Raw genomic sequence first — 24,405 nt, 5'->3', positions numbered from 1 at the left:
AGTCTCTTACAAATCCCAGGTACCAGATGTGGAGCATGCTCCTACGGTCTTGCTCAAGTGGTTTTGATAGTTCAACAGCTACGAATTGAGGCCAGTCTCACCATTTCCAGCATGAAGAAATCACTGCAGAATTTATTAGTTGACAGTCCATCTTAGAGTCTCCATTTGCACTGTTTCTCACTGCCAACATATGGCTCAGGTCGTTGCTCTATTTGTTCTGTCTTCTGTCTTTTCATGGTTAAGGTACTGAGTCTGGCAGTTTGATTGGGGGGAATCCCAAAAGAAACTGTCTGAGGTGAACTGAGACCAGGTTCTTGTGTGTACTTGCAAAAGAAAAAAGTTCCCAGTAATGTCTATCGCCCCAAGAAGCTGGTGGTTGAAATTGCTAGGTCAGTTCTGTTTCCAGTGCTCTTTTCCATGTGAACCAATGGGTGTTGCAGTCCAGCCTAATTCTGCCTAGCCTAATTTGGCCCTCACATAAATCAGTGGGAGCTACAGCCTAGTTGGAGCCACCCACAATAACCCCACCAGGCCCACCCCCTACTTTGGTTCCCAGAGTGCCAATATGTACAGCAGACTAGTACAGTCTGTTCCACATCCCATTGAGCTCTCCTACATGTCAGTGGGCATTGAAGCCTAGTTCAATCCATTCAGCTCTGCTATCCAACTGACACATATGCTGCTGGGTGCCCTTCTATCTAGCCACCCCAGCCCCTGTCCTAGTTTTCATGCCCTCCAGTGGGAGTGGTAACCCAAGAGGGAGGAGCCCACTATTTCCCTCCCAGGCCTCTTCCACTCCCAGATTATGCACATTCCAGATAGTTCTGCAGTTTAACTTGACAGAATTAGACCCCAGTGCCAGCTTCTGCCAGCTGATGCTGCAATAAAGCGCAAAAACCAACCCTCACCCGCTCTAATTTATGCTTGCACCAGGAGGAACAATCAGCCCAGCCTGGCTTTTCCCTGATAGCACATATGAGGCCCACAAATGTGTAGCCCTGCCTAGTTTTGTCTGACCCCTTCCAAGCTCATGCTCTCCAGTGGGAGTAGCTGTCCAGCAGGGGAGCCAACCCCACATTCCTCCCGCCAGCTCCGCTCCCTCCCTCCCAGCTTCTCACATGTGATTTGGGTGCTGCGGCCACATCTGGCATACGTCACCTCACCTTGGCATTCTGTAATGTGTACCGGTTTTTGTTGCAACCAAATCAGGCTCAACCCACACTCTGTTCTGGTGCTCAGATTCTCCAGCAGATGATATGAACTTGTTCAGCCTGGTGTGCCTCTGACCCATGCCAAATGTATGCCAGTGGGTAACTTTCCATGGCCTGTTCTGGGCTGTTTCCTATCATGTTTCTCGCATTAAACTGCAGGGACTGTATCTTGTCAGAGGAGTTGTCGAGGATCATGCATCAGAACCTCTCCCAATGCCAGATTTCCTGCATACCAGAAGGTCGATAAGTCAGCCCTACTCAGTTCACCTCTTGTTGTAGCAGGAACAGTGGTTTTCGTGACTGGCCTTCAACTCAATCTGGTTCTCACTGTAAGATGTTTCATCCCAACCACATCTAGTACACACCCACATACAGCTTACACATGGCTCAGTAGGGGTGGAGACCTAGCCTAGTCCGTCCAACATCTACCCTGGTCCTTCAGGACACCAGACAGTGTTGGAGTCAGCATGGAGCGTCCAGCCCCAGTCCACACTTGTGACAAGGAAAACTACAACCGTTTCCTGATCAGAACCCAGCCTCAATTCCAGCCCACGCACTTCTTGTTGGAAACCTCAAGCCAGCTGAGGTGTCCCCTTAGCTCCCCAACCAGGCCTGTTCCCAGCCATAGATCACACGCATGCCAGTGATTGCTCTAACTCAGCTTGTCACAGCACCTCACTTGTCCCAACTCCTGCATTAAACACTGTGGCTTAGCATCCCTGGCTAATGCAGACCAGTAAGTGAAAGAGCGTAGCTCAGCATGACCTGTGCTCCATCTTGATCTCTATTTTTGCCTGTGAGCTGAGGTTTGCTCAGCCATACCTGATCCACCCCATTCCATTACCAATTCACACATTGGCCAGCTGCTGAAGCTGCTTTGTCCAGCTTGTTCAACACCCAGGTCTGAAACATGTGTTCACCATCAGAAACTATGACTCACCCGGGGAGTTTCCCAAGTTCCTCCATTTGGCCAACTCCCAGACTCAGTTCTCATACATGCCAATGGGTTTTAGGCCACTGCCACACATAGTCTGGCCTTCCATTTGGTCTTGTGTTAAATTGGAGAATTTTGCAGCCTGGCCCACCCCACACCCTATTTAGAATGCACATTTGGGTGCTGCTGCCTAGACCTGTCCAGACTATTGTTGGTTCCTTCCCCTATGAGTGATGGCAGGCTCCTTGGTCACACCTAGCTTAGTCCATCACCACCCCAACTCTTGAGGTGACCAGTGGGGCTAGAATTTCCACAGGATTTGGCCCACACATCCCCCACAGAATTTACCACCAGATATGGTTTCCTCATCTGTTTGTTAATGTCATGGTCCTGCCTAATGTGATCCATCTCCTGATCCATCATCATGTCAGATAACAGCATATTATCCTGCTAGACTAGCCCCCAGCCTTAGCTTTTGCATGGACTGGTGTTCGATGGTCAGCATTGTTCAGTGATTACAAGTTCTACACAGGATTCAAAGGAGTTTGATATGTCAGTCTGACCCATGAAGATTATCTTGTCCCTCTCCTCTAACCTACCAAGTCTCAGTACCCACACTTACCTTCAAAGGAAAAGTTACTCTGTCATTGGGAATCTTTAGGATGGATTCACATCCCAGAAGCACAGTGGCCTCAAGAGGGAGCTACCTAAGCAGCAATTCAAAGCCCCAAACACCAAAGCTGGCTGACTGGTGATAGCTCACCATGTGCACAAGGTGGCGGGAATCACGGCTCTGAGCATGAAGAGGTCCCCGGACTGGCATCCAGCAGTAGCCAGCAGGCTGCTGGAAGCTTTTTTTTTTTTAAATTTATTTATTTATATTACAAAGTCAGATATATATAGACAGGAGAAGAGACAGAGAGGAAGATCTTTCTTCCGATGATTCACTCTCCAAATGACAGCGATGGCTGGTGTTGTTCCAATCAGGAGCCAGGAGGCAGGAACTTCCTCCAGGTCTCCCACATGGGTGCAGGGTCCCAAGGCTTTGGGCCATTCTTGACTGCTTTCCCAGGCCACAAGCAATGAGCTGGATGGGAAGTGGAGCTGCCGGGATTAGAACCAGCACACATATGGGATCCCAGTGTGTTCAAGGTGAGGACTTTAGCGGCTAGTCCATGCCGCCAGGCCCAGGCTGCTGGAAGTTTTTTTTGTTGTTGTTGTTGTTGTTTTTTTTTTTATTACAAAGTCAGATATACTGAGAGGAGGAGAGAGACAGAGAGGAAGTGGAGCTGCCGGGATTAGAACCAGCTGCCATATGGGATCAAGGTGAGGACCTTAGCCACTAGGCCACGCTGCCAAGCCCATGCTGGAAGTTTTAACCCCCAAACCCCGAGGTCGCCCCATCCCCAGTCCCATTCACCATGCCATGATGGAAATGTGCGGGACATGGGCCCACCTTGTTCTTCAGACTTCCTCCTTCTGTGCACTCACTATGAAGAAAACAGCTTCTGGAGCTCAGGCAGGCCGGGGAACAGCTCTCTGTGTGTATCTGGTGGCCAGAATCAGGTATCCAAGCATGAAGACAGCTCCAGCCTGGCACCCACCCATAGGTTCAATTTAATTCAGATAATAAGAACTCTCACAAAATTCTCACAGTTCAAGATTTTGCAGCTAATTTAACTATTTCACAGCTCAAGTTTTTGTAGCCCATTTAACTACCCAAGCATTTCACTTATACATGGAAGACACAAAGACATTCAACAGTTTAAAGACAGGGAGACTCAGTTAACAACGTAGGCCTACTAAAGCAAAAATCGTTTGGAGTACACATACCCACTCCTCCTTAGGCAAAAAGTTGCCTTACCAGGAGAGGTCTTCCAGCCCACTCACCAGGCGCAAACACTTAACCCATTCAGAGCTTTCTGCCCTCATATTGGGTGCAAAGAAAAATTCAGCTGAAAAAGGTAATAGATCAAAATAAAAAAGGAAAAAGGAGACAGAATTAGCTGGCAAAGAAAAGTAGAAAAGTTAGGTGACACCGCACACCCCCGATCTTGGTCCTGGTTGAGCCCGCAAATGTTCTGCTGGGTTTTTGAGATCCCCAGAAAATCATAGTTTAAAGTCAGTGTTAAGGCATAAAGGCAGTTTATTCAGTTTAACCTAGGTCTCCCAGCCACCTCCCCCAGCAGCAGGGTTGGCTGAGGCAGGGGCAGCTGCAGCCAAGGTTGCAACAGAAGCAGCAGGGCAGAAAAAGAGAGCAAAACAAGGACCAAAGTTAAACAGCATAGGGTTCTTATACATTTCAGGACAATTCCATATAATTATGCAGTCATGATTGGTCAGTTTTAGCAGCTAACTTTCAAAATGAGCAAGTTGGCAGGCTTGTAATGGTAGGTTGGAAGCAAGCAGCTTTCAAAAGGTACAAATTGATGGGCTATAGGGTGATGGCTCTTATCAAATACCAAGGACCTCCTTCCTGAGGAGTGGTCTACATACATGACCTGCCAGGTGTCCTGCTGGGTGTGACATAGACTGTCAGGCCAAGAGTTCACACAGCCCACATCCAAGCAATTAAAGCAGAATCACAAAAGCAGAAAACATCTAGATTCTTCAGAAACATGTGACCATGAGAGCAAGTTTCTCCCTATCATGGGCCTTTATGGGGGCTTGCGTGGGGAGTGGTTACAAAAAATGCAATCCCACCCCCTCTCAGTTCCAGGCAATGATAGGTGAATGTCACAGGTGGGCAGAAGGGATAGCCTGGATGGTGTGGGGATGTGGCTTTCATGGTGGCAGCCCTGAACTGGCTGCCTAGCCCAGAACATTGGGAGAAGGAAGCCACAAGTCTCACCCTTTTATTCTTGGTGTGATGGTAGACATTATTGCCTATTGTAAATAAGTTTCTTTCTCTTTGCCCTTGGGGTGACTCATGTGAAAACCTTTCCGAGAGAGTGTATAAAAAAAAAAACCAAAAACCAAAAAACAAAAACACTGTTTCCAGCATTTTCTTGAGGCTTTACTCCTTTGGAGTGCCATGCTTCCTCTGGGGCAGGAATCACTTTGGTTCCTATTTTTAAGTAAATCCTGCTTTGCAAAGTAGAGTTGTCCACATGAAAATTCTCCCCTGTGAAACAATGAAAGATGCTGCTGCAGTGTTTTGCTTGAATTCCCTGCAAATATAACCTGCCTTGCCCTGGAGTAGCAGAAATTCTGAAGGGGCAAGCAGGTTAGAGGTGAGTATTGGGGCTTCCCAGCTGTCCTGTCCCTGGAGCAGCTTGCAGGCAGGCTACAGATGTGGGGCATCCCACTGGAAGAACAATTGAGGTGATAGGGTGGGTGTGTTGTGTGGTGGAGGATTCCAGACATGCAGGCTCTGGCCTCAGGGCCATCAGCAGAAGGGAACCATCACAGGAGTGATTGGCAAATGCACTGCCTGCTGAAGCAGCAATATCACTGCCTGAGCTGGAATGGTTTTCAAGTGGTGGAAGGTGGACATTGTGGCACTGCTCTCATAGGCTAGCGGTGAGCTGATGATGTGCACTGAGCTTGGTCCTGCCTGGGTAAGTGGAGCAATGGAGGGGGCTTGTTAGAGGAATATCTTCCCCTCAGGCGCAATTCAGTCTGGCCCTGAAGTGGATGACTATGGTGCCATTGGAGCAGGGACACTGCCCAAGATGTCTTGGCTATGAAGCAGACGTCAGGTGGACAACAGGCACAGAGTGCACCAGCTTGTCAAGCTTGGCCCTGGAATAGCTGTTGGTGGGCACCTTGGTCCCTTGGGTCACTGTAGTAACCCTTAGGTGCTGGAGTGCATGGTGTGTGTGATGAGGATACATGAGGGTACCAGCTAAGCCCTCTTGACCCAGGAGTGGACTGTGGGCCGTGCGGAGTAGGTGTTTGAGCATACCTGGACAGGGAACACCTGGCAGGTCTGTGGAACCCCATAGGGTTACTTACCTGCTGGTGAAGAAGCAACCAACAGAATGAGAGAAAAATTTAGAACACTACACAAGTGATAGCGGACTAATATCCAGGATTTACAAAGAGTTTCAGAAACCTAGGGACAGTAAATAAATAAATAAATAAAAGACTTTGAAATAATGTGCAATGCAAATGAACAGACATTGTGCAAAAGAACAGATCCAAATGACTGACAAACATATGAAAAGATGCTCAGATTCCCTAACCAACAGAGAGATAAAAATGAAAAGCATATTGAGGTACCACCTAACTCCAGGGAGACCAGCCTAAATTCAGAACTCCACTAATAGTACCTGCTGGGGTGAATGTGGGGAGAAAGATACCCTCATTTCACTGCTGGTGGGAATATAGAGTGTACAATCATTGTGGAAATCAGCATGGAGTGTGCTTGGAGAATTGCAAATAAATCTGCCGTGTGGGGAAAAGGGTGCAGACATGTTCGAGATGACAGAGAAACATTACACAGGGTAAAGAACAAAGAGCAGATTACAGAAAAACATAGCGGTCAGGCAGTCAACAAGCAGGTATCTGGAGACCCCCTGAAAACAGAGATGAGACAACGGTGGTGGAGTGGTGTTACAGGGAACAGAAAACCTACCAGCCACAGGTGAACTGTGATATAGACTCCAACAATACTCAGGGATCCAGAGGTAGCCATACAATCAGCACTCCCGGTAGCCAGGTGGGAGCTTGGGTCTGCTCCTGGAGCTCCAGAGGTGAAGGTAGGCTGGAACTGGCATATTCTACCTAATAATTTGGCCCAGCAATGAACGAAAAGGGAGCTGTGTACTCCTCAGGGCAGATTGGTGGCGGGTTGGAGCTAACAGCACAGGGATCAAACGCTGGAGTGGGCAAGTTTCCAACTAGTCACACCCAGCTGATCCAACATTGAGGATAGTACTAGCTTATCATCCTACATGATCTGTGTGGTCCCCAGATCAGAAGACCAACAGCACCAGTTCCCTGGCAGTGCCCCACTGGGCACCATCTTGTGTGTTTTGATAACAGAGCCCAGTGGGCGTCATCTTGTGTTTAGATAAGATCAGTGCTGCAGACAAACCAGTTATCTGGGATAGTTGGCGTCTTCCTAAGAAAATTGATTGAACTTAAAAATTGATTTGTAGATTTCTTGGTAATATATCTTAGAAATCCAAGCTAACGAGCAAAAATCCACCAAACAGGATTCCAATGTCAAAAGTTAAAAGAAGAGACAGCACAATGAATGTTACTGAAGACTCCTCAGTAATGCAGCAAAAGCCTCTATCACCCTCAGAATTAACTAAGGCAGACATTACTGAAGACTCCCCAGTAAAGCAGCAAAAGCCTCTACCACCATTAGTTAAATCAGGAAGATATTGAAAAGATCGGGGAGACAGAATTCAGGAAACTTAGTATAAAGCTTTTGACCAACACTGAAAACCACGTAATACAAGATTTCAAAGAATTTAAAGAATTTGTCACACAGGAAATGAATTAAATGAAGGCTGACATTTCAGAAGTTAAAAACACAGTGGAGCATGAATTGGAAGATATTTCCTGTCACCACGAGAAACAAACAAACAAACAAACAAACAAAAAAGCTACAATAAAGCCAGGTCAAGGTAAAAAATTATCCGAGAATTTTAAAATAAAATTAACAGGCCCAACATAAGAATTATGGGAGTTCCAGAAGATGCAGAGAAAGAAATTGGGATTAAAGGATTATTCATTGAAATAATAAAAGAAAACTTCCCTAATCTAGAGAAAGAATTGGGAAACAGCATCCAGGAGGGGCACAGTTCTCCCAACAGAGTTGATCACCATGATACAAGATAATCAAGCTCTCCTCAGTTGAACATAAGCAAAAAATCTAATGTGCCCGTGGAAAAATCAAGTGACCAATAGAGGAACTCGACTCAAACTCACAGCTGACCTCTCAGAGGAAACACTGCAGTCGAGAAGATAATGGAGTGACATATTTCAGATTCTAGAAGGGACAAAAATGTCAGCCCAGATTAACGTATCCTACAAAGCTCTCCTTTGTCTTTGAAAATGAAAAGAAAATTCTTCCACAGTAAAGAAAAACTCCAAATATTTGAAATCTCCATACTGGCCCTACAGCTGATATTCAAAGATGTTCTAGTGAAAGAATTTTGCCAAACATACTTACCAAACATTTAAAAAAGAGATTACCCCAATCTTCCACAAACTTTTCAAAACAATAGAAAGAGAGGTAATTCTTCCAAAATTTTATGAAGCTAATGTCAGGAGCCGTGCACTATAGCCACACTGAAGCCATTTTGAATATAGACCTATGGGACAGTGGAAAACCCCCGGTTGGCTAGATGCTTGGGAAAGAAATTATGAAACTAATCACACGCTTAGCTTCAATTGTTCCTAGCAACTGTTTCAGAATGTGATTGATGCTGTACTTACCGACATCTTGTTACTGATTACCTATGCTATTGTTGATATGTTGGTTACTATTGTTGATATGGTGGCTGCTCAAGAACAATCGGTCTTGAGACCATGGCTTGTGTCCCAGCTTCTCTTTCCCTGAGCCTTAGTTACTGAAGAATATAAAAACCCTCAGTTGAAATCAATAAACTGACAGCTTGATCAGACCTACTGTCTTGCTGTCCATTCTTCGTGTCTCTTGTCCCTTCATTCTCTCCTAGGTGGCACAAATCAGGTCTAAATGGATTAAAGAACTAAACCTATACCAAGTAACCATTAAACTATTCAAGGAAAACATAGGAAGCACTCTCCAAGAAATAGGAACAGAGAAAGACTTCTTTTTTTAAAATATTTTTATTAATATTTTGCATTATGTGACAGTTACATAGGCTCTGTAAATCCCCCCACCCCTCCCCCTCCCCTCCCCCCTGGTGGATTCCTCCACCTTGATGCAGCATTACAGTTCAAATTCAATCAAGATTCTTTCCTTGGAAACATATACCAAGCATGGAGTCCAGCTACTTATTGTCCAGATGGGTTGAACAGTTTCTTGGGGAGACCATTTCTGGTCCGAAGTCAGAGCTGGTATAATATCATCACAGTCAATTAAGAGTCCCAGTATAACATCAACAGCAATTTGCAATATTATGGAATTGACATGGTTTTGAGTAACCAGTATGGTAAAAAAAAAAAAAAATAAAAAAAAAAAACAAGTCCTAACCACAACCTATGATTAGCTCATTGACATCTCAATTTTAGTTTATATACAGGACCGGACCGGCTGCTATATACCTTAAAATGGCTATAGGGTACCATTCAGCTGTCTTGTGTCTATTTCATTTTAGTATTTAGCCATTTGTTGTGTTGAAGTATAATTTTGTTGATCTTGGCAGATTTTGGGATAATCTAGACTGGCTTGTAACTCTAACAAGATATTTGTCGACATTTAAGGTGCAGAACATTTTTTTTGGGGGGGGGTGTGCAGGAAAATCCTCAACACCATGGTGAGGAGTGACTAATCTTTGTGTCCCACCCAGCAAGGCATGAGCCAATCCACGCTAGCTCTTTCCTGTCAGATTTCAAGCTCTACTTTCTGTTGTTTGTCTATTTATTTTAGGTTTTTTTTTTTTTTTAGTTTGTATGATTGTTTGCTGTGAGGGGTTTTCGAAGCGATCCCGATGGTCACTGCGAGGGAGGGTGGGGGTCCAGAGTTGGAGCCAGGCTTGGACCAGAGAAAGCTCTCCTCCCTGGTCCCGAAGGACATTAATTGTTCTTATGTGTCTGCGGACCGCTCAGGGCTTCTGGTTGTCTTTCCGATGACGTTGGTTTCTGCACGGTAGTATTTGGACTTCTTCCATCCCCTGGGAAAGCTCCGGTTGGGGGTGGATGACCTCAGAGTACTCAGCCTCCGAGGGCATCCAATTCCCTGTGGCCTCCTTGGCAGTTGGGGTATAGTCCTTGTTGCTCGTCTTAATAGCTTGTGGTGAAGGTCTGGGAGTCTTCATGGTTGGGATCCAAGCTTCCTCCTTACCACCTGCTCCACTCTGCAGTGCCCCCCTGCTCCACGCACATGACCTCCTGTTAAGAGGTTGTCAGGATTGCACCCGATTCCCCCCTCATGCATTGGTATAGTAGTTTTATTGTTGTTTAGTGCTGCTTTGAGTCTGTTGTCTATGAATTACCAGATTTGATCTTGATAGGCTATATTGTACTTTTTTCTCACTCTTTTTATGGTCTTGAAAGATTTCCCTGCACTCCCTCCCATTACCGGTTAACATAGCGTATTGAGGGTATAGTGGGTTTTACAGTTTTAATGTAGATCTTAAGTATTCTGACATTAATTGTTGGTTTATAGATTATATCACGTTATCTTATTGCATTGGATACAGGTTGTTAGAGATTGCACTAATATTACAATATACAGGTACTATCTTTCAAGTTGTCATCTTTTCATCTCAGATTAAGGTGAACATGTGGTATTTAACCTTTTGGGATTGGTTCATTTCTCTTAGCATGATGGATTCCAGTCGGGCCCATTTGTCCACAAAGAACTACATTTCGTTTTTTTTAATAGCTGAGTAGTATTCCATAGAGTAGATGAACCATAGCTTTCTTATCCAGTCTTCTATTGATGGGCATTTTGGCTGCTTCCAGGTTTTTGCGATTGTAGATTGTGCTGCTATGAACATAGGTGTGCATGTTGATTTCTTGTGTAGGAGATCTTTTGGATATATTCCTAGGAGTACTATTGCTGGATCATACGGTATGCTGATTTTCAGTTGTTTGAGTATTCGCCAAACTGATTCCCATAAAGGCTGTACAAGTCTGCAGTCCCACCAGCAGTGGAGAAGGGTTCCCTTTTCCCCACAGCCTCGCCAGCAAGTGTTGGTGGTATTATGTATGTGTGCCATCCTTACTGGAGTTAGGTAGTACCTCATTGTTGTCTTCATTTGGATTTCCCTTATTGCCAAGGAACTTGAGCATTTTTTCATATGCTTGTTTGCCATTTGTGTTTGTTCTTTTGTGAAATGTCTGTCCATTTCCCGTGCCCATTTCTTGAGCAGTTTGTTTTTTCTGGTGTTTTGGTTTCTCTGTAGCTCTTTGTATATTCTGGAGATCAGCCCTCTATCTCCTATGTAGAGTGCAAAGATCTTCTCCGATTCTGTAGGTTGTTTTTTTACTTTGTTGATTGTTTCCCTAGCTGTACAGAAGCTTCTTAGTTTGATGAGGTCCCAATTGTTTATTTTGGTCTCAATTTCTACTGCTTTTGGAGTCTTTTTAGGAAGTGAGGGCCTACCCCTAAGTGTTGCAGTGTGTTTCCAACATTTTCTTCCAAAAGTTTGAAGGTTTCTGGATGTAGGTTTAGGTCTTTTATCCATTTAGATTCGATCTTGGTGTATGGTGAGAGATGTGGGTCTATCTTTTTGTTTCTGCAGGCTATCAATCAGTTGTCCCAACAGCATTTATTGAACAGACCTTTCCATTTGCTTGGGTTGTTGTCTGTCTTTTTGTCAAAGATTAATTGACTGTATCTGTGTGGATTTCCATCTGTTGTTTCTATTCTGTTCCACTGATCTTCCTCTCTATCTTTGTGCCAGCACCAGGCTGTTTTGACGACCACTGCCCTATAGTATGTCCATAGATCCGGTACTGTGATTCCCCCTGCTAAGTTCCTGTTCTTCAGAGTGGTTCTGGCTATTCGTGGTTTTTCATGTTTCCAGATGAATCTGTGTATCATTTTTTCCAGTTCGATGAAGAATGCTGTGGGTAATTTGATTGGGATTGCATTGAATGTATCTATTGCTTTTGGTAGTATAGACATTTTAATGATATTAATTTTGCCTATCCAGGAGCATGGGATGTTGTTCCATCTTTTGAGGTCTTGTTCTATTTGTTTTTTGAGTGTTTTGTAATTTTCTTCATAAAGGTCATCTACGTTTTTGGTTAAATTTATTCCCAGATATTTCATGCTTTTCTCTGTTATTTTGAATGGTAGCTTGTTGGTTAGATCTTCTTCCATCTTGCGGCTGTTTGCATACACGATGGCTGTTGATTTTAGTTCATTTATCTTGTATCCTGCCACTCTGCCAAATTCTTGTATGAGTTCTAGGAGTCTTTGTATTGAGTTTTTTGGTTCTTCTATGTAGAGAATCATGTCGTCTGCGAATAGTGAAAGCTTGACTTCTTCATTTCCAATTTGGATTCCTTTGATTTCTTTGTCTTGTCTTATGGCTTCTGCAAGTACCTCTAGGACTATATTGAATAGCAGTGGTGATAGTGGGCAGCCTTGTCTTGTTCCAGATCTCAGTGGGAAGGGATGCAGTTTTTCTCCATTTAGTATGATGCTGGCATTGGGGTTTTCATATATTGCTTTGATTATGTTGTGGATTGTTTCTTCTATCCCCACCCTGGTTAGGGTTTTTAACATGAAGTGGTGTTGAATTTTGTCGAAGGTTTTTCTGCATCTATTGATACTATTATATGGTTTTTGTTTTTCAGTTTTTGGATGTGATGTATCACATTTATGGATTTCCTTATGTTGAACCATCCCTGCATTCCCTGGATGAAGCCTACTTGGTCTGGATGGATGATCTGTCTGATGTTTTTTTGTATTCTATTGGCTAGGATTTTGTTGAGAATCTTAGCGTCAACATTCATCAGGGAGATTGGTCTGTAGTTTTCCTTCTCTGTTAATTCTCTATTCAGTTTGGGGATTAAGGTGATATTGGCTTCATAGAATGAGTTTGGAAGAGCTGCTTCCTTTTCTATTGTTTTGAAGAGCTTGTAAAGGATTGGGGATATCTCTGGTTGGAATGTTTTGTAGAATTCTGCAGTAAAACCATCTGGTCCTGTGCTTTTCTTTATTGGGAGCTCTTTAATCACTGATTCTATTTCTGATTCGGTAATGGGTTTATTCAGGTCTTCTGTTGCTTCTGGGGTGAGTTTTGGTAAGTGGTGGGAGTCTAGGAACCTTTCCATTTCCAAGTGGTTAGCGGATTTGTTGGCATTTAGTTCTTTGTAATAATTTCTAATTATTTCCTTAATGGTAGTAGTGTCTGTTGTTATGTTGCCTTTTTCATCTTTGATGCTGCTAATTCTTGCTTTGTCTTGTTTTTTCTTTGTCAGTAGGGCCAGTGGGGTATCTATTTTGTTTATCCTCTCAAAGAACCAGCTTTTTGATTCATTTATTTTCTGAATGGTTTTTTAAATTTCTTTCTGATTTAGTTCTTGTCTTGTTTTGATAATTTCTTGTTTCCTCTTATTTGTGGGGTCCTTCTGCTGTTGCTTTTCCAGTTCCTGGAGGTGTGTGCTTAATTCCTGCATTTGTTGCCTTTCTTGGGCTTTGACGTGTGCGCTAATTGCAATAAACTTACCACGTACTACTGCTTTGGCGGTGTCCCATAAGTTTTGAATGTTTGTATCTGGATTTTCATTGGTTTCCATAAATTTTTTGATCTCGTCTTTAATTTCTTCTCTAACCCATTGTTCGTTTAGTAGCATATTGTTCAGCCTCCAGAAGTTTACATGTTTCCTGGGACATTTTGAGTTGTTGATTTCCAGTTTCACTCCGTGATGGTCTGAGAAGGTACATGGTATGATTCTGATATTTTTGTAGTTAGTTAAACTTGCTTTGTGTCCTATTATGTGGTCTATCCTGGAGAAGGTGCCATGCACTGCTGAGAAGAAGGTGTAGTCTGTGACCTTAGGATGAAATATTCTATAGATGTCTACTAGGTCCAGTTGTTCTATTGTTTGTGTGAGTTCTGTGGCTTCTCTGTTGAGCTTTTGCTGCGTTGATCTATCTATTGGTGTTAGTGGGGTGTTCAGATCTCTCAGAATTATCGTATGTTCATCTATGTCTCCCTTTAAGTCCAAAAGTAGTTGTTTTACGTAGCTGGGTGCATCCGGGCTAGGAGCATATATGTTAAGAATTGCGATTGATTCTTGTTGGATCCTCCCTTTCAAGAATATGTAGCGTCCTTCCCTGTCCTTTTTGACGTTTGTTACTTTGAAGTCCGTATCATCTGAGAATAGGATTGCCACACCAGCTTTTTTTTCTCGTCCATTGGCACGGAATATTTGTTTCCACCCTTTCACTTTTAGTTTCCTGAAGTTTCTTCTGATTCAATGCGTTTCTTGCAAGCAGCATATAGTTGGGTTCTGAATTTTTAACCAGGTCTGCTAATCGGTGCCTTTTGAGTGATGAATTTAAGCCATTTGTGTTGAGGGTTAATATTGAGAAATTATACTTATGCCGTGACATATGCCTGTGTTTTTGAGGTTGTTGGTGATTGACTGTCATTTCTGTGGATGGACTTTATTGAGATCTCCCTGATTGCCATCCTGGCTTATGGCTTGCTTCCTTTTTCACAGAGAAAGACTTCTTGGAAAAGACGCCAAAAGCACAGGTGAGTCATTACCTAATATCATCTAGCGGATCTGAGAACCATCATGGGGAGAAGGATCAGTGCTGTATCAGGCCACAATAATAGGCAATTCACATCAGGGCTGAGAAGGGGGCATGCTGTTCCTAGATAGGTTTCAACAAACAGCAACATGGAGCGGAATTCCGGGAAGACTAGACTGAACCAGGCTGCAATACATGCTGGTGGAAAATGAGAGGAGGCAAGTATGGCAGTCAGGGAGACGTTGGTGCTAGAAATATGAGACCTGGGTGCAGGAGATCCGGTGGGACCCATGTAGCCTTGTCTGGGCCCTTGGGCACAGCTGTGTGATAAGCCTAGTTTATGAGCCCCAGTGGCTCTATGTGTGGTGGTTTATATTGCTTGGCCTGGGTCCTTGGCTGTCCAGTGCAATGGGTCCTGGGTCTGCGAATCCTGGGAGTAGAGGGTGTGGCAGGTTCCAGGTCACCTGGCTTGGATACTTGACATGCCTGCTTGGTGGTGCTAGTTCAGTGAGCGCTGAGAGTGGGGCTCCACTGGGGCAGGATTGAGTGGCTCGAGGTCTTGGTGCACTTGCAAGAACAGGTCCTGCTCAGCTGGAAAGGAGTATTGGACAACTGACCCAGATCCACCTGGAGATGGAAGCCCAGTGAGGCCTGGAAAGTACATCTGGACCATCCAAGAGAAAGGAGGAGAGAAGAGATTGAATAACTACCCCAGACATAAAATGACAGCAAATATCTGGGAGAAAGGAGACACTAAGGTAAACCATGACAGCCAATGAACATTGAAAGGGTTCCCTCTTGCTTGAATCAGTGAGATGGACATCATTTCAGAACTATCAGAACCACCTGGACAGAAACTGTAGGGCCTCGTCTCCCAAGGATTAACTCCACAGGTTTGCTTGTTCCTCAAGGGTAACAGGATGCACAATCTTGGCCTGATACATTTAGTTCTTGGCTTAAGCAGAAGTTCCTGCTTCCATGCTTCCCGTTTATTAGGATGCCTCTGAGGTCTTAGAAGCTGCTAGAGCATTGAAAAAGTACTGGGAGGAACCAGAGAGCATAAAAGGCAGGCTAGATTTCAGCAAAGTGGCATTCTCTTTGCACGAATGGCACAGTGTGTGTTGTCTTCTTTGTAACCCTAGTCCCTCCTCTCGACTTGGGGTATATAGCGACATCGGTGTTGCTGACAAGAAACCTTGCAGTGTGTTCCACATTGACAACCTGATTTGGTATCAGGGGCCTAGTACCCATCCTTAAGTACTAGGATGGTTGGGAGGCCTGGTATAGCTTCTCCAAATATCATTTAACCCTGATCTAAAACAGGAAGGAAAAATAGAAAATTTGGAAATGATCACACCAATTTCTCCTTAATGATCTAATACACACACACACATTGAGTACAATTAAATTGCACACACACACACACACACACACACACACACTACACAGAAACTCAACTCATGAAAAAAAAATGATTAGGTCATACTCCCCCAGTCCCACCCATCTCTCGATGTTGGAGGTGGGTGGAGCCTAGGCCTGCCTTGTTCCCAAGGTATCTGCTCCCAGTGTACTCACCAGGAAGGGTGAAGCTTTTTGAGTCCAGGCAGGCCAAGGCCCAGCTCATCCAATGGTCATAGTGGCTGAACCTAGGGTCCCAAGCATGGACTCCAATCTGGCTCAGGTCCTCCCAGGAACAGCAAGTGTATGTGAGGATAGAGAAAGTATGTAGATTACTACTAAATACCAGTTGCTTACATTCAGGAGGTGGATACAGAAACTGGATCTCAAAGTCATTTTTTATAATGTATCTTTTTAGAGACAGAGAAGTTTTATTTGCAAAGTGATCATGTGAGCAGGGGAAGAGGCAAGGGGAAAGCGCTTCTAGAGAGAAAACTAGATGGTGGTGTGCTTCTTGAAATTGGAGACACCCAGTTAGTAACTTGAATGTTGTCCCAACCCTTGTTTACTGAAGCAGGATGTATAAGTGGAAAAAAGGACCCACTCCTCTGTTTTCTCCCAATTCCTGTGAATCCCATCCTTCCACCCTATTCCACACATTCCTAAAATGTAATTACAAAAATCAAAGGATGTTAGGATGCTGTGAGAGACTGGGAATATTTTAAAACAGGAACTGCAAAAAATTCAGGAATTCACTGTTGCAGGTTGCTCTCTGAGGAGTGTCCTACTGAGGACGTGAGCCAGGAGTTGATAAGCAACAACTGCAAAGAGTTTACAGCTGGGGGCTCACATGACCAATTTGGCGGGAAGCAGGTAGATGTGTGGAACTTCATTCTGTAGTTTAAGTAAGAATCTGATTACATGACGCATTTTTAAAAGATTTATTTATTTTTATTTCCAAGTCAGATATACGGAGAGGAGAGACAGAGAGGAAGATCTCCCATCTGATGATTCACACCCCAAGTGAGCTCAACAGCCAATGCTATGCTGATCTAGAGTCAGGAGCCTGGAACCTCTTTCAGTTCTCCCACATGTGTGGAGGATCCCAAAGCATTGGCCCGTCCTTGACTGCTTTTTCAGGCTACAAGCAGGGCTCCGGGATTAGAACCAGCACCCATAGGGGATTCTGGCACATTCAAGGTGAGGATATTAGCCACTAGGACACATCGCCGGGCCCTACATGACATATTTTGCAAAAAAAAAAAAAAAAAAAATTGGCTCTCTTACCCTCAGTGCTCATCATTGTTGGTCTTGATAGGGCCTCGACTCTAATTATGAAGTGGTAGAAGTGCTCTAGGTTGTCGCACATGAGATGCAAGTCAATGGGCTTCACATTTCCCTCAATACTAGTCATGGGACCCACTCTTCAATATTTTTATATCTTCTGTCCACTGGTTCATATTCCCAATGGCTCAATTGCAGTAGCTGAGCTGTTGTGAAACCAGAAGCCAAGAGCAAAACCATGGTGGATTGGCTAGGATCTCGGACAGCTTACCTACTATGTAACAGTGCTGGTCCTGGTGCTCACTCTTACAATTGAAAGACTTAAGGCACAGGTTGTCATCTAATAACTCATACAATGGCAAGAAACTTACTGTGAGAAGCCATGATACATGAAATCAGTGGAAATCTGAGCAGTAGTGGTGGCAGCTGACACATAAACTCCACCTGAAAGAGGAACTCCAAGAGTCTGATGTCAGACAATTCTTTTGTCTCTGAGATGTGCCTCCTAGAGTCTTGGTTGTTTTTTGACCAGCAGGCCCAAGATTCTTGAGGGGCATGACAATGGTGTAGCTTGGCTGCAGAACCACCGGAGAGAAACTGGTGAGGGATGCCCATTTATTGGGAAGATTATACAAGCATACATACAGTGCAGGGGGAAAGCAGAAGGGTGGTCTTGACAGTACTCCCACCCTACACTGTTATTGTAACTGGCCAGTAGGCATGCCTATCTCTCTGGACACTCTAATCAAGTCACCAGTTATATTCTGCAAGCAGGGTTGATAGCTTAGTGTTTTAGCTCATTTGTAGGTAGACTAAGATAAGCTAGCACCTGGGCTGAAAGCTATACCTTTGGGCATGATCATTACGTGTGACTGGTAAACCGGATGAGGGTTGCACTTAACTACTTAGAGTTGCTTATCAGGGAAATTCTAGCACAGCTTTGCAGAGACAGAGAAATTGAGATACAGCCTACTGCTCTGTATGTATGCCCAGTGAAAAGGCCAAGATGGAGTCTCTGTTAGCTGAGACCACTGCCAGGGCTTTACCTCGGAGACACAATGTGCCATGTGCCTATGACGTGTTGTATCATATAAGCTGGCAGAGATGCAGGAGTGATCTCCCATACTTAGTATTCAAGGAGAGACAGTGGCAAAATAGGATCCACACTTGGCCAGATATAACAAGAAAATCTTGCCTCTGGAAAAGATTCATCCTTCAAATCTGGGTGTTTATCATTACAACTGCCACATGCATCATTTTTTTTTCTTTTTTTTTTATTATTTAACTTCATTAATTACATTGTATTATGTGACACAGTTACATAGATACTTGGGTTCTCCCACCCCTCCCCAAACCCTCCCACCATGGTGGATTCCTCCACCTTGTTGCATAACCACAGCTCAAGTTCAGTTGAGATTCCCCCATTGCAAGCATACACCAAACAGAGTCCAGCATCTTATTGTCCAGTCAAGTTCAACGTCTTCTTAGGTATACCCTCTCTGGTCTGAAGACAGAGCTAGCAGAGTATTATCCCATTCAATTAAAAGCTCCATCATACCATCAGCAAAAATTTACATCATTATGGAATTAATTGACATAGTAATGAGTAACCAACATGTTGAAAGTAAATGCGAGTTCCCAGCCACCTTCTGTGACCACCTCACCTATACTTCAATTTAGTTTATACACAACATATAACATTCAAAACATAACATGTTATACATAACATCATATTTTTTTTATCATTTGATAACTGTGGTACCAATACAGTTCTGTAATAGGATGAGGAATTTTGTGATTCTAAAAAAGATAAATGCATAAATGACAAATATGGTTTTTGAAACAAGTGTTACATACTGAGCATTTATTATTAACATTTAATCTGAAAACAGCATTCACATTTGCCACCTCACAACAAAGGGAGATCACATACAAATTGCATTTTAATTATTTTAGCAACAAATACCCTCTATTGTGAAACAAAATGATACTGCTCATGTTTATTATTTAACACTTGCTGAGACTTTCAAAATATGTTTCCACATTCGTTGCCCTTTTACAATGTTTTGTATTTGCACTCTTGCAAATGGTTGCTTTTTCATTCACTTTGTAAGCTTTGACACACCATAACAGGTTTATGGTGGCCAGTCTTTTGGTTGACATGCTTTTGTAGTTCTGAGGCCTGTGACTCTGCTAATGATTGACTTCACAAAATGATTTTTCAGTCAATGCTGTGTGTTTACTCATGTCTGTGAATATGTTACTAATTGAAGCATGTACGCTTTCCACTGTGCTGAAAAGGTTTGTGTATGATTTTTAACACACATGTAGCACATTTCTGCTTTCCCACGTGAATTTAGATGTTTGATAAAACTTGACTGCCTGCAACAGGATTTTCCATTCATTATATTCCTGCGTCTCTTATCATGTATGGATACTCTGATGTTGAATGAAACCTGTCTGGTAAGTAAAGGCTTGAAGATACACACTACAATCTTAAGGTTTCTCCCCTGTGTGGACCCTCTGATGTGTGATTAGGTGTGACTTCTGAGAAAAAGCTTTTCCACACTCACTACATTCATAAGGTTTTTCACCTGTGTGTATTCTCTGATGTATCATCATGCGTGACTTATCATAAAAAGATTTTCCACACTCACTACATTCATAAGGCTTTTCCCCAGTGTGGATTCTCTGATGCACAATGAGGTTTGATTTATGAAGAAAAGCTTTTCCACACTCACTACATTCATGAGGCTTTTCCCCTGTGTGCATTCTCTGATGTCTAACGAGGTATGACTTGAGAATAAAAACTTTTCCACACTCACTACATTCATAAGGTTTTACCCCAGTGTGGATTCTCTGATGTGATCTAATGTTTGATATCTGAGAAAAAGCTTTTCCACACTCACTGCATTCATAAGGTTTCACCCCAGTGTGGATTCTCTGATGTCTAATGAGGTGTGACTTACAAGGAAAGCCTTTCCCACACTCACTACATTCATAAGGTTTTTCCCCAGTGTGCATTCTCTGATGTATCATCATGCTTGACTTATCATAAAAAGATTTTCCACACTCACTACATTCATAAGGTTTTTCCCCAGTGTGGATTCTCTGATGCACAATGAGGTGTGACTTACGAATAAAATCTTTTCCACACTCACTACATTCATAAGGTTTTACCCCAGTGTGGATTCTCTGATGTGATCTAATGCTTGACTTATAAGAAAAAGATTTTCCACACTCACTACATTCATAAGGTTTTACCCCAGTGTGGATTCTCTGATGTGATCTAATGCTTGACTTATCAGAAAAAGATTTTCCACACTCACTGCATTCATAAGGTTTTTCACCTGTGTGGATCCTCTGATGCACAATGAGGCTTGACTTACGAATAAAATCTTTTCCACACTCACTACATTCATAAGGTTTTTCCCCAGTGTGCATTCTGTGATGTGCGGTCATGTTTGACTTACGAGAAAAAGCTTTTCCACACTCCCTACATTCATAAGGTTTCTCCCCTGTGTGGACCCTCTCATGTATGATTAATCTTGACTTACGAGGAAACTTATTTCCACACTCCTTACATTCATAAGATTTTTTTGTGTGGAGTCTCTGTGGCCCAATTAGCGATACTTGTTGGTGAAAGGCTTTTCTGTGCCTATTGCATTCATATGGATTCTCTGCACTTCGAAGGGTCTGATTTCTAATTAGTTCTGGCTTCTGTTCCATGTTTTCTTTACCTTCATTGGACACATACAAATTGTCTCCTGTGTCAGTTCTCTGTTTGGTGGTGAGGCAAGATTTATAGTAGCCAACATGAATTGCTTCTCCCACACTGACAGGTTGCTGATTACACGGTTCTTTGTGGTAAACTTGCTCACACATAAGGACTATCTTCTTCCCGCTGACAGTTTTCTCATTTCCATTGTGTTTAAAGGACTGCTGACAAATCTGAATCTTGTCAAACTGACTAAGAATTTCCTCACTCTCGAGGTTGTTCGCAGGGACATAAGAGGCATGCTTCTTTGCAAATGGTATTTCATCAGGCTTCCTGTGGGAAAAGCAAATTTAAAAGAAACTATGAATCATTTTCTCTCCATTGAAAAATGCAACAGATCTTTGAGCCCCTCCAGGGAATTGTTGTCCCTCTCACCTCTTCCAACTTCAACTGGTCAATTAATAGTAAAAATTTGGTCTATAACTGGTTTTTATCATTTTTTTCTATACTATGTTAAAGGAAAGAATCACCGAGCTTTCCTGGTAACATTTGGTTCAGTGGACAAGATGGGAATTGAAGAAGAATTTAAGCTCTTATACAAGAGCTTTGAGGCTGAAGGGAGCAAAGAGAAGACTCCACAAGGTTTGACTAAACCTGTGGAAATGACCCTTGGCACCTCATGCCTCTGCACAAAGAGGAACACAACCACACACTCACACACCCCCCAGCCACTGCCTAGCTCCAGCTAAACATTAAGATGGATTTTACTTGGATAGGCTTCAGCACACAGCAACATGAAGTGGAATTGTGGGAGATTAGACTGAGCCAGGCTGCAATACATGCTGGTGGAAAATGAGAGGAGGCAAGCCATGGCAGTCAGGGAGACGTTGGTGCTAGACATATGAGACCTGGGTGCAGGAGATCCGGTGGGGCATGCCTGTTGGTGGTGTTAGTTCAGTGAGTGCTGAGAGTGGGGCTCCACTGGGGCAGGATTGAGTGGCTCGAGGTCTTGGTGCACTTGCAAGAACAGGTCCTGCTCAGCTGGAAAGGAGTATTGGACAACTGACCCAGATCCACCTGGAGATGGAAGCCCAGTGAGGCCTGGAAAGTACATCTGGACCATCCAAGAGAAAGGAGGAGAGAAGAGATTGAATAACTACTCCAGACATAAAATGACAGCAAATATCTGGGAGAAAGGAGACACTAAGGTAAACCATGACAGCCAATGAACATTGAAAGGGTTCCCTCTTGCTTGAATCAGTGAGATGGACATCATTTCAGAACTATTGGAACCACCTAGAAAGAATTCTTGCAATGTGTGCCACATTGACAACCTGGTTTGGTATCAGGGGTCCAGTACCCATCTTAAGTACTAGTATGGTTGGGAGGCCTGGTATAGCTTCTCCAAATATTATTTAACCCTGATCTAAAACAGGAAGGAAAAATAGAAAATTTGGAAATGATCACACCAATTTCTCCTTAATGATCTAATACACACACACACACACATTGAGTACAATTAAATTGCACACACACACACTATGTTGTCCCAACCCTTGGTTATTGAAGCAGGATGTATACGTGGAAAAAATGACCCACTCCTCTGTTTTCTCCCAGTTCCTGTGAATCCCATCCTTCCACCCTATTCCACAATCCTACGTTTCTATACTAAGTTAAAGAAAAGAATCACTGAGCTTTCCTGGTAAGATTTGGTTCAGTGCACAATATGAGACTTCAAAAAGGTTTCTGGCTCTTATACAAGAGCTGTGTGGCTGGACTTAGCAAAGAGAAGACTCCACAAGTTTTGTATTAAACTTGTGGAAATGATCCGTGGCTTCCCGTGCCTCTGCACAAACATGAGCACACCCACCCACACATGTAATTAATCCCCAGTCACTGCCTACCTCCAGCTAAACCTCCAGATTGATTGTGCTTTTAGGAAGTAGTGGGTAGACATAGAAAATATAAAAGTTTAGGACTTTAAAGTCTCTAATTACCAACTGCCTTTTTCACTTTTGCTATTAGGTCAATTTTCATTTTAGAAGCAAGTCTCTTGGTCTTTATATTTTGAAAACTGTTGTATTGACAGTCCCCAGAAAAGGCCAATTTTCTTCATGACTTAATACTCTCTAAGCGGATCCTGAATCCCAACTACCTGACATGGGACCAAATTTCTGGCCTCCTTCCTCATGCTTCACGTTGGTTTATTCTCATTGGGGGAGGGATGAGAGTCCAGGCACAAAAAAATATTCATTTTGGTTTGAGTTTTTATGCACCATCTTGGGGAGGTGTTCACATGAGTCACCCCAAGGGCAAAGAGAAAGAAACTTATTCACAATAGGCAATAATGTCTGCCTTCTCACCCAGAAAAAAGGGTGAGACTTGTGGCTTCCTTCTCCCAATGTTCTGGGCTAGGCAGCCAGTTCAGGGTCACCAGCTTGGGAGCCACACCCCCACACCATCTAGGATTTCCCTTCTGCCCACCTGTGACACTCACCTATCATCACCTGGAACTGAGAGGGGGTGGTATTGCATTTTTTTTGTAACAACTCCCCTCGCAAGCCCCCATAAAGGCCCATGATAGGGAGAGGCTCTCTCTCTTGGTCACATGTTTCTGAAGAAGCTAGATGTTTTCTGCTTTTGTGATTCTGCCTTAATTGCTTGGCTGGGAGCTGTGTGAACTCTTGGCCTGACAGTCTATGTGACAGCCACCCAGCAGGACACCTGGCAGGTCATGTATGTAGACCACTCCTCAGGAAGGAGGTCCCTGGTGTTTGATATGAGTCATTGCCCTATAGCCCATCCATTTGTACCTTTCGAAAGTTGCTTGCTTCCAACCTACCATTACAAACCTGTCAACTTGCTCATTTTGAAAGTTAACAGCTAAAACTGACCAATCATAACTGTATAATTATATGGAATTGTCCTGGCATGGGTTGGGGGGCAGAACAGGCTGAATCAGTTCACGTCATCCACTGGAAAATCCAAGCACCAGAACAGAGTGTGGGTCGAGCCAGAATTGATTGCAACAAAAAACAGTACACATTACGGAATGCCAAGGTGAGGTGACGTATGCCAGATGTGAACACAGCACCCAACCAGCACACATGAGAACCAGCAAGGGAGGGGGCAGAGCAGACAGGGGGAATATGTGAGGGGGGCGTTTCCCTAGCTGGACAGCTACTCCTACTGGAGATCATGAGCTGGCATGAGGACCGATCAGACAAGGCAGGGCTACAATACCTGTGGGCCTCATGTAGACTAGATCAGAAAAGGCTAGGCTGGGCGGATTATTCCTGCTGGTGTACACGACATCACAATGCTTGAGGGTTATTTGGGCTTAGCCACAACATCAGCTGGAAGAAACTGGCAGTGGGTGCTAATTCTGTCAAGTTGAACCACAGAAACACCTGGAGAGTGCATAATCCGGTAGAGGGAGTGGGCTGGGAGGGAAATAGTGGGATCCTCCCTCTTGGGTTACCACTAACACAGGAAGGCACAGAAACAAGAATAGGAGCAGGGGTGGCTAGACAGA

The 24,405-nt window shown here is 43.6% G+C and overlaps 2 protein-coding genes across 2 annotated transcripts in view; one reads left to right on the top strand and one right to left on the bottom strand.

Moving 5' to 3' along the window:
* Positions 1–24,405, top strand: part of LOC131481038 (zinc finger protein 793-like) — a 390,937-nt gene that overhangs the window by 192,205 nt on the left and 174,327 nt on the right. The window lies entirely within an intron of this gene.
* Positions 19,649–24,405, bottom strand: part of LOC131481044 (zinc finger protein 260-like) — a 242,443-nt gene continuing 237,686 nt past the window's right edge. Inside the window, 3 exon segments of the mRNA XM_058668263.1 lie at positions 19,649–20,128; positions 20,131–20,328; positions 20,330–20,708. Of these exon segments, the coding sequence (XP_058524246.1) occupies positions 19,649–20,128; positions 20,131–20,328; positions 20,330–20,708 (1,057 nt within the window).

Source organism: Ochotona princeps, chromosome 8, assembly GCF_030435755.1.
Source record: "Ochotona princeps isolate mOchPri1 chromosome 8, mOchPri1.hap1, whole genome shotgun sequence".
Lineage (NCBI taxonomy): Eukaryota > Metazoa > Chordata > Mammalia > Lagomorpha > Ochotonidae > Ochotona > Ochotona princeps.
The sequence above is the reverse complement of the archived record's forward strand: the minus strand, read 5'-3'. Positions and strand labels throughout refer to the sequence as shown.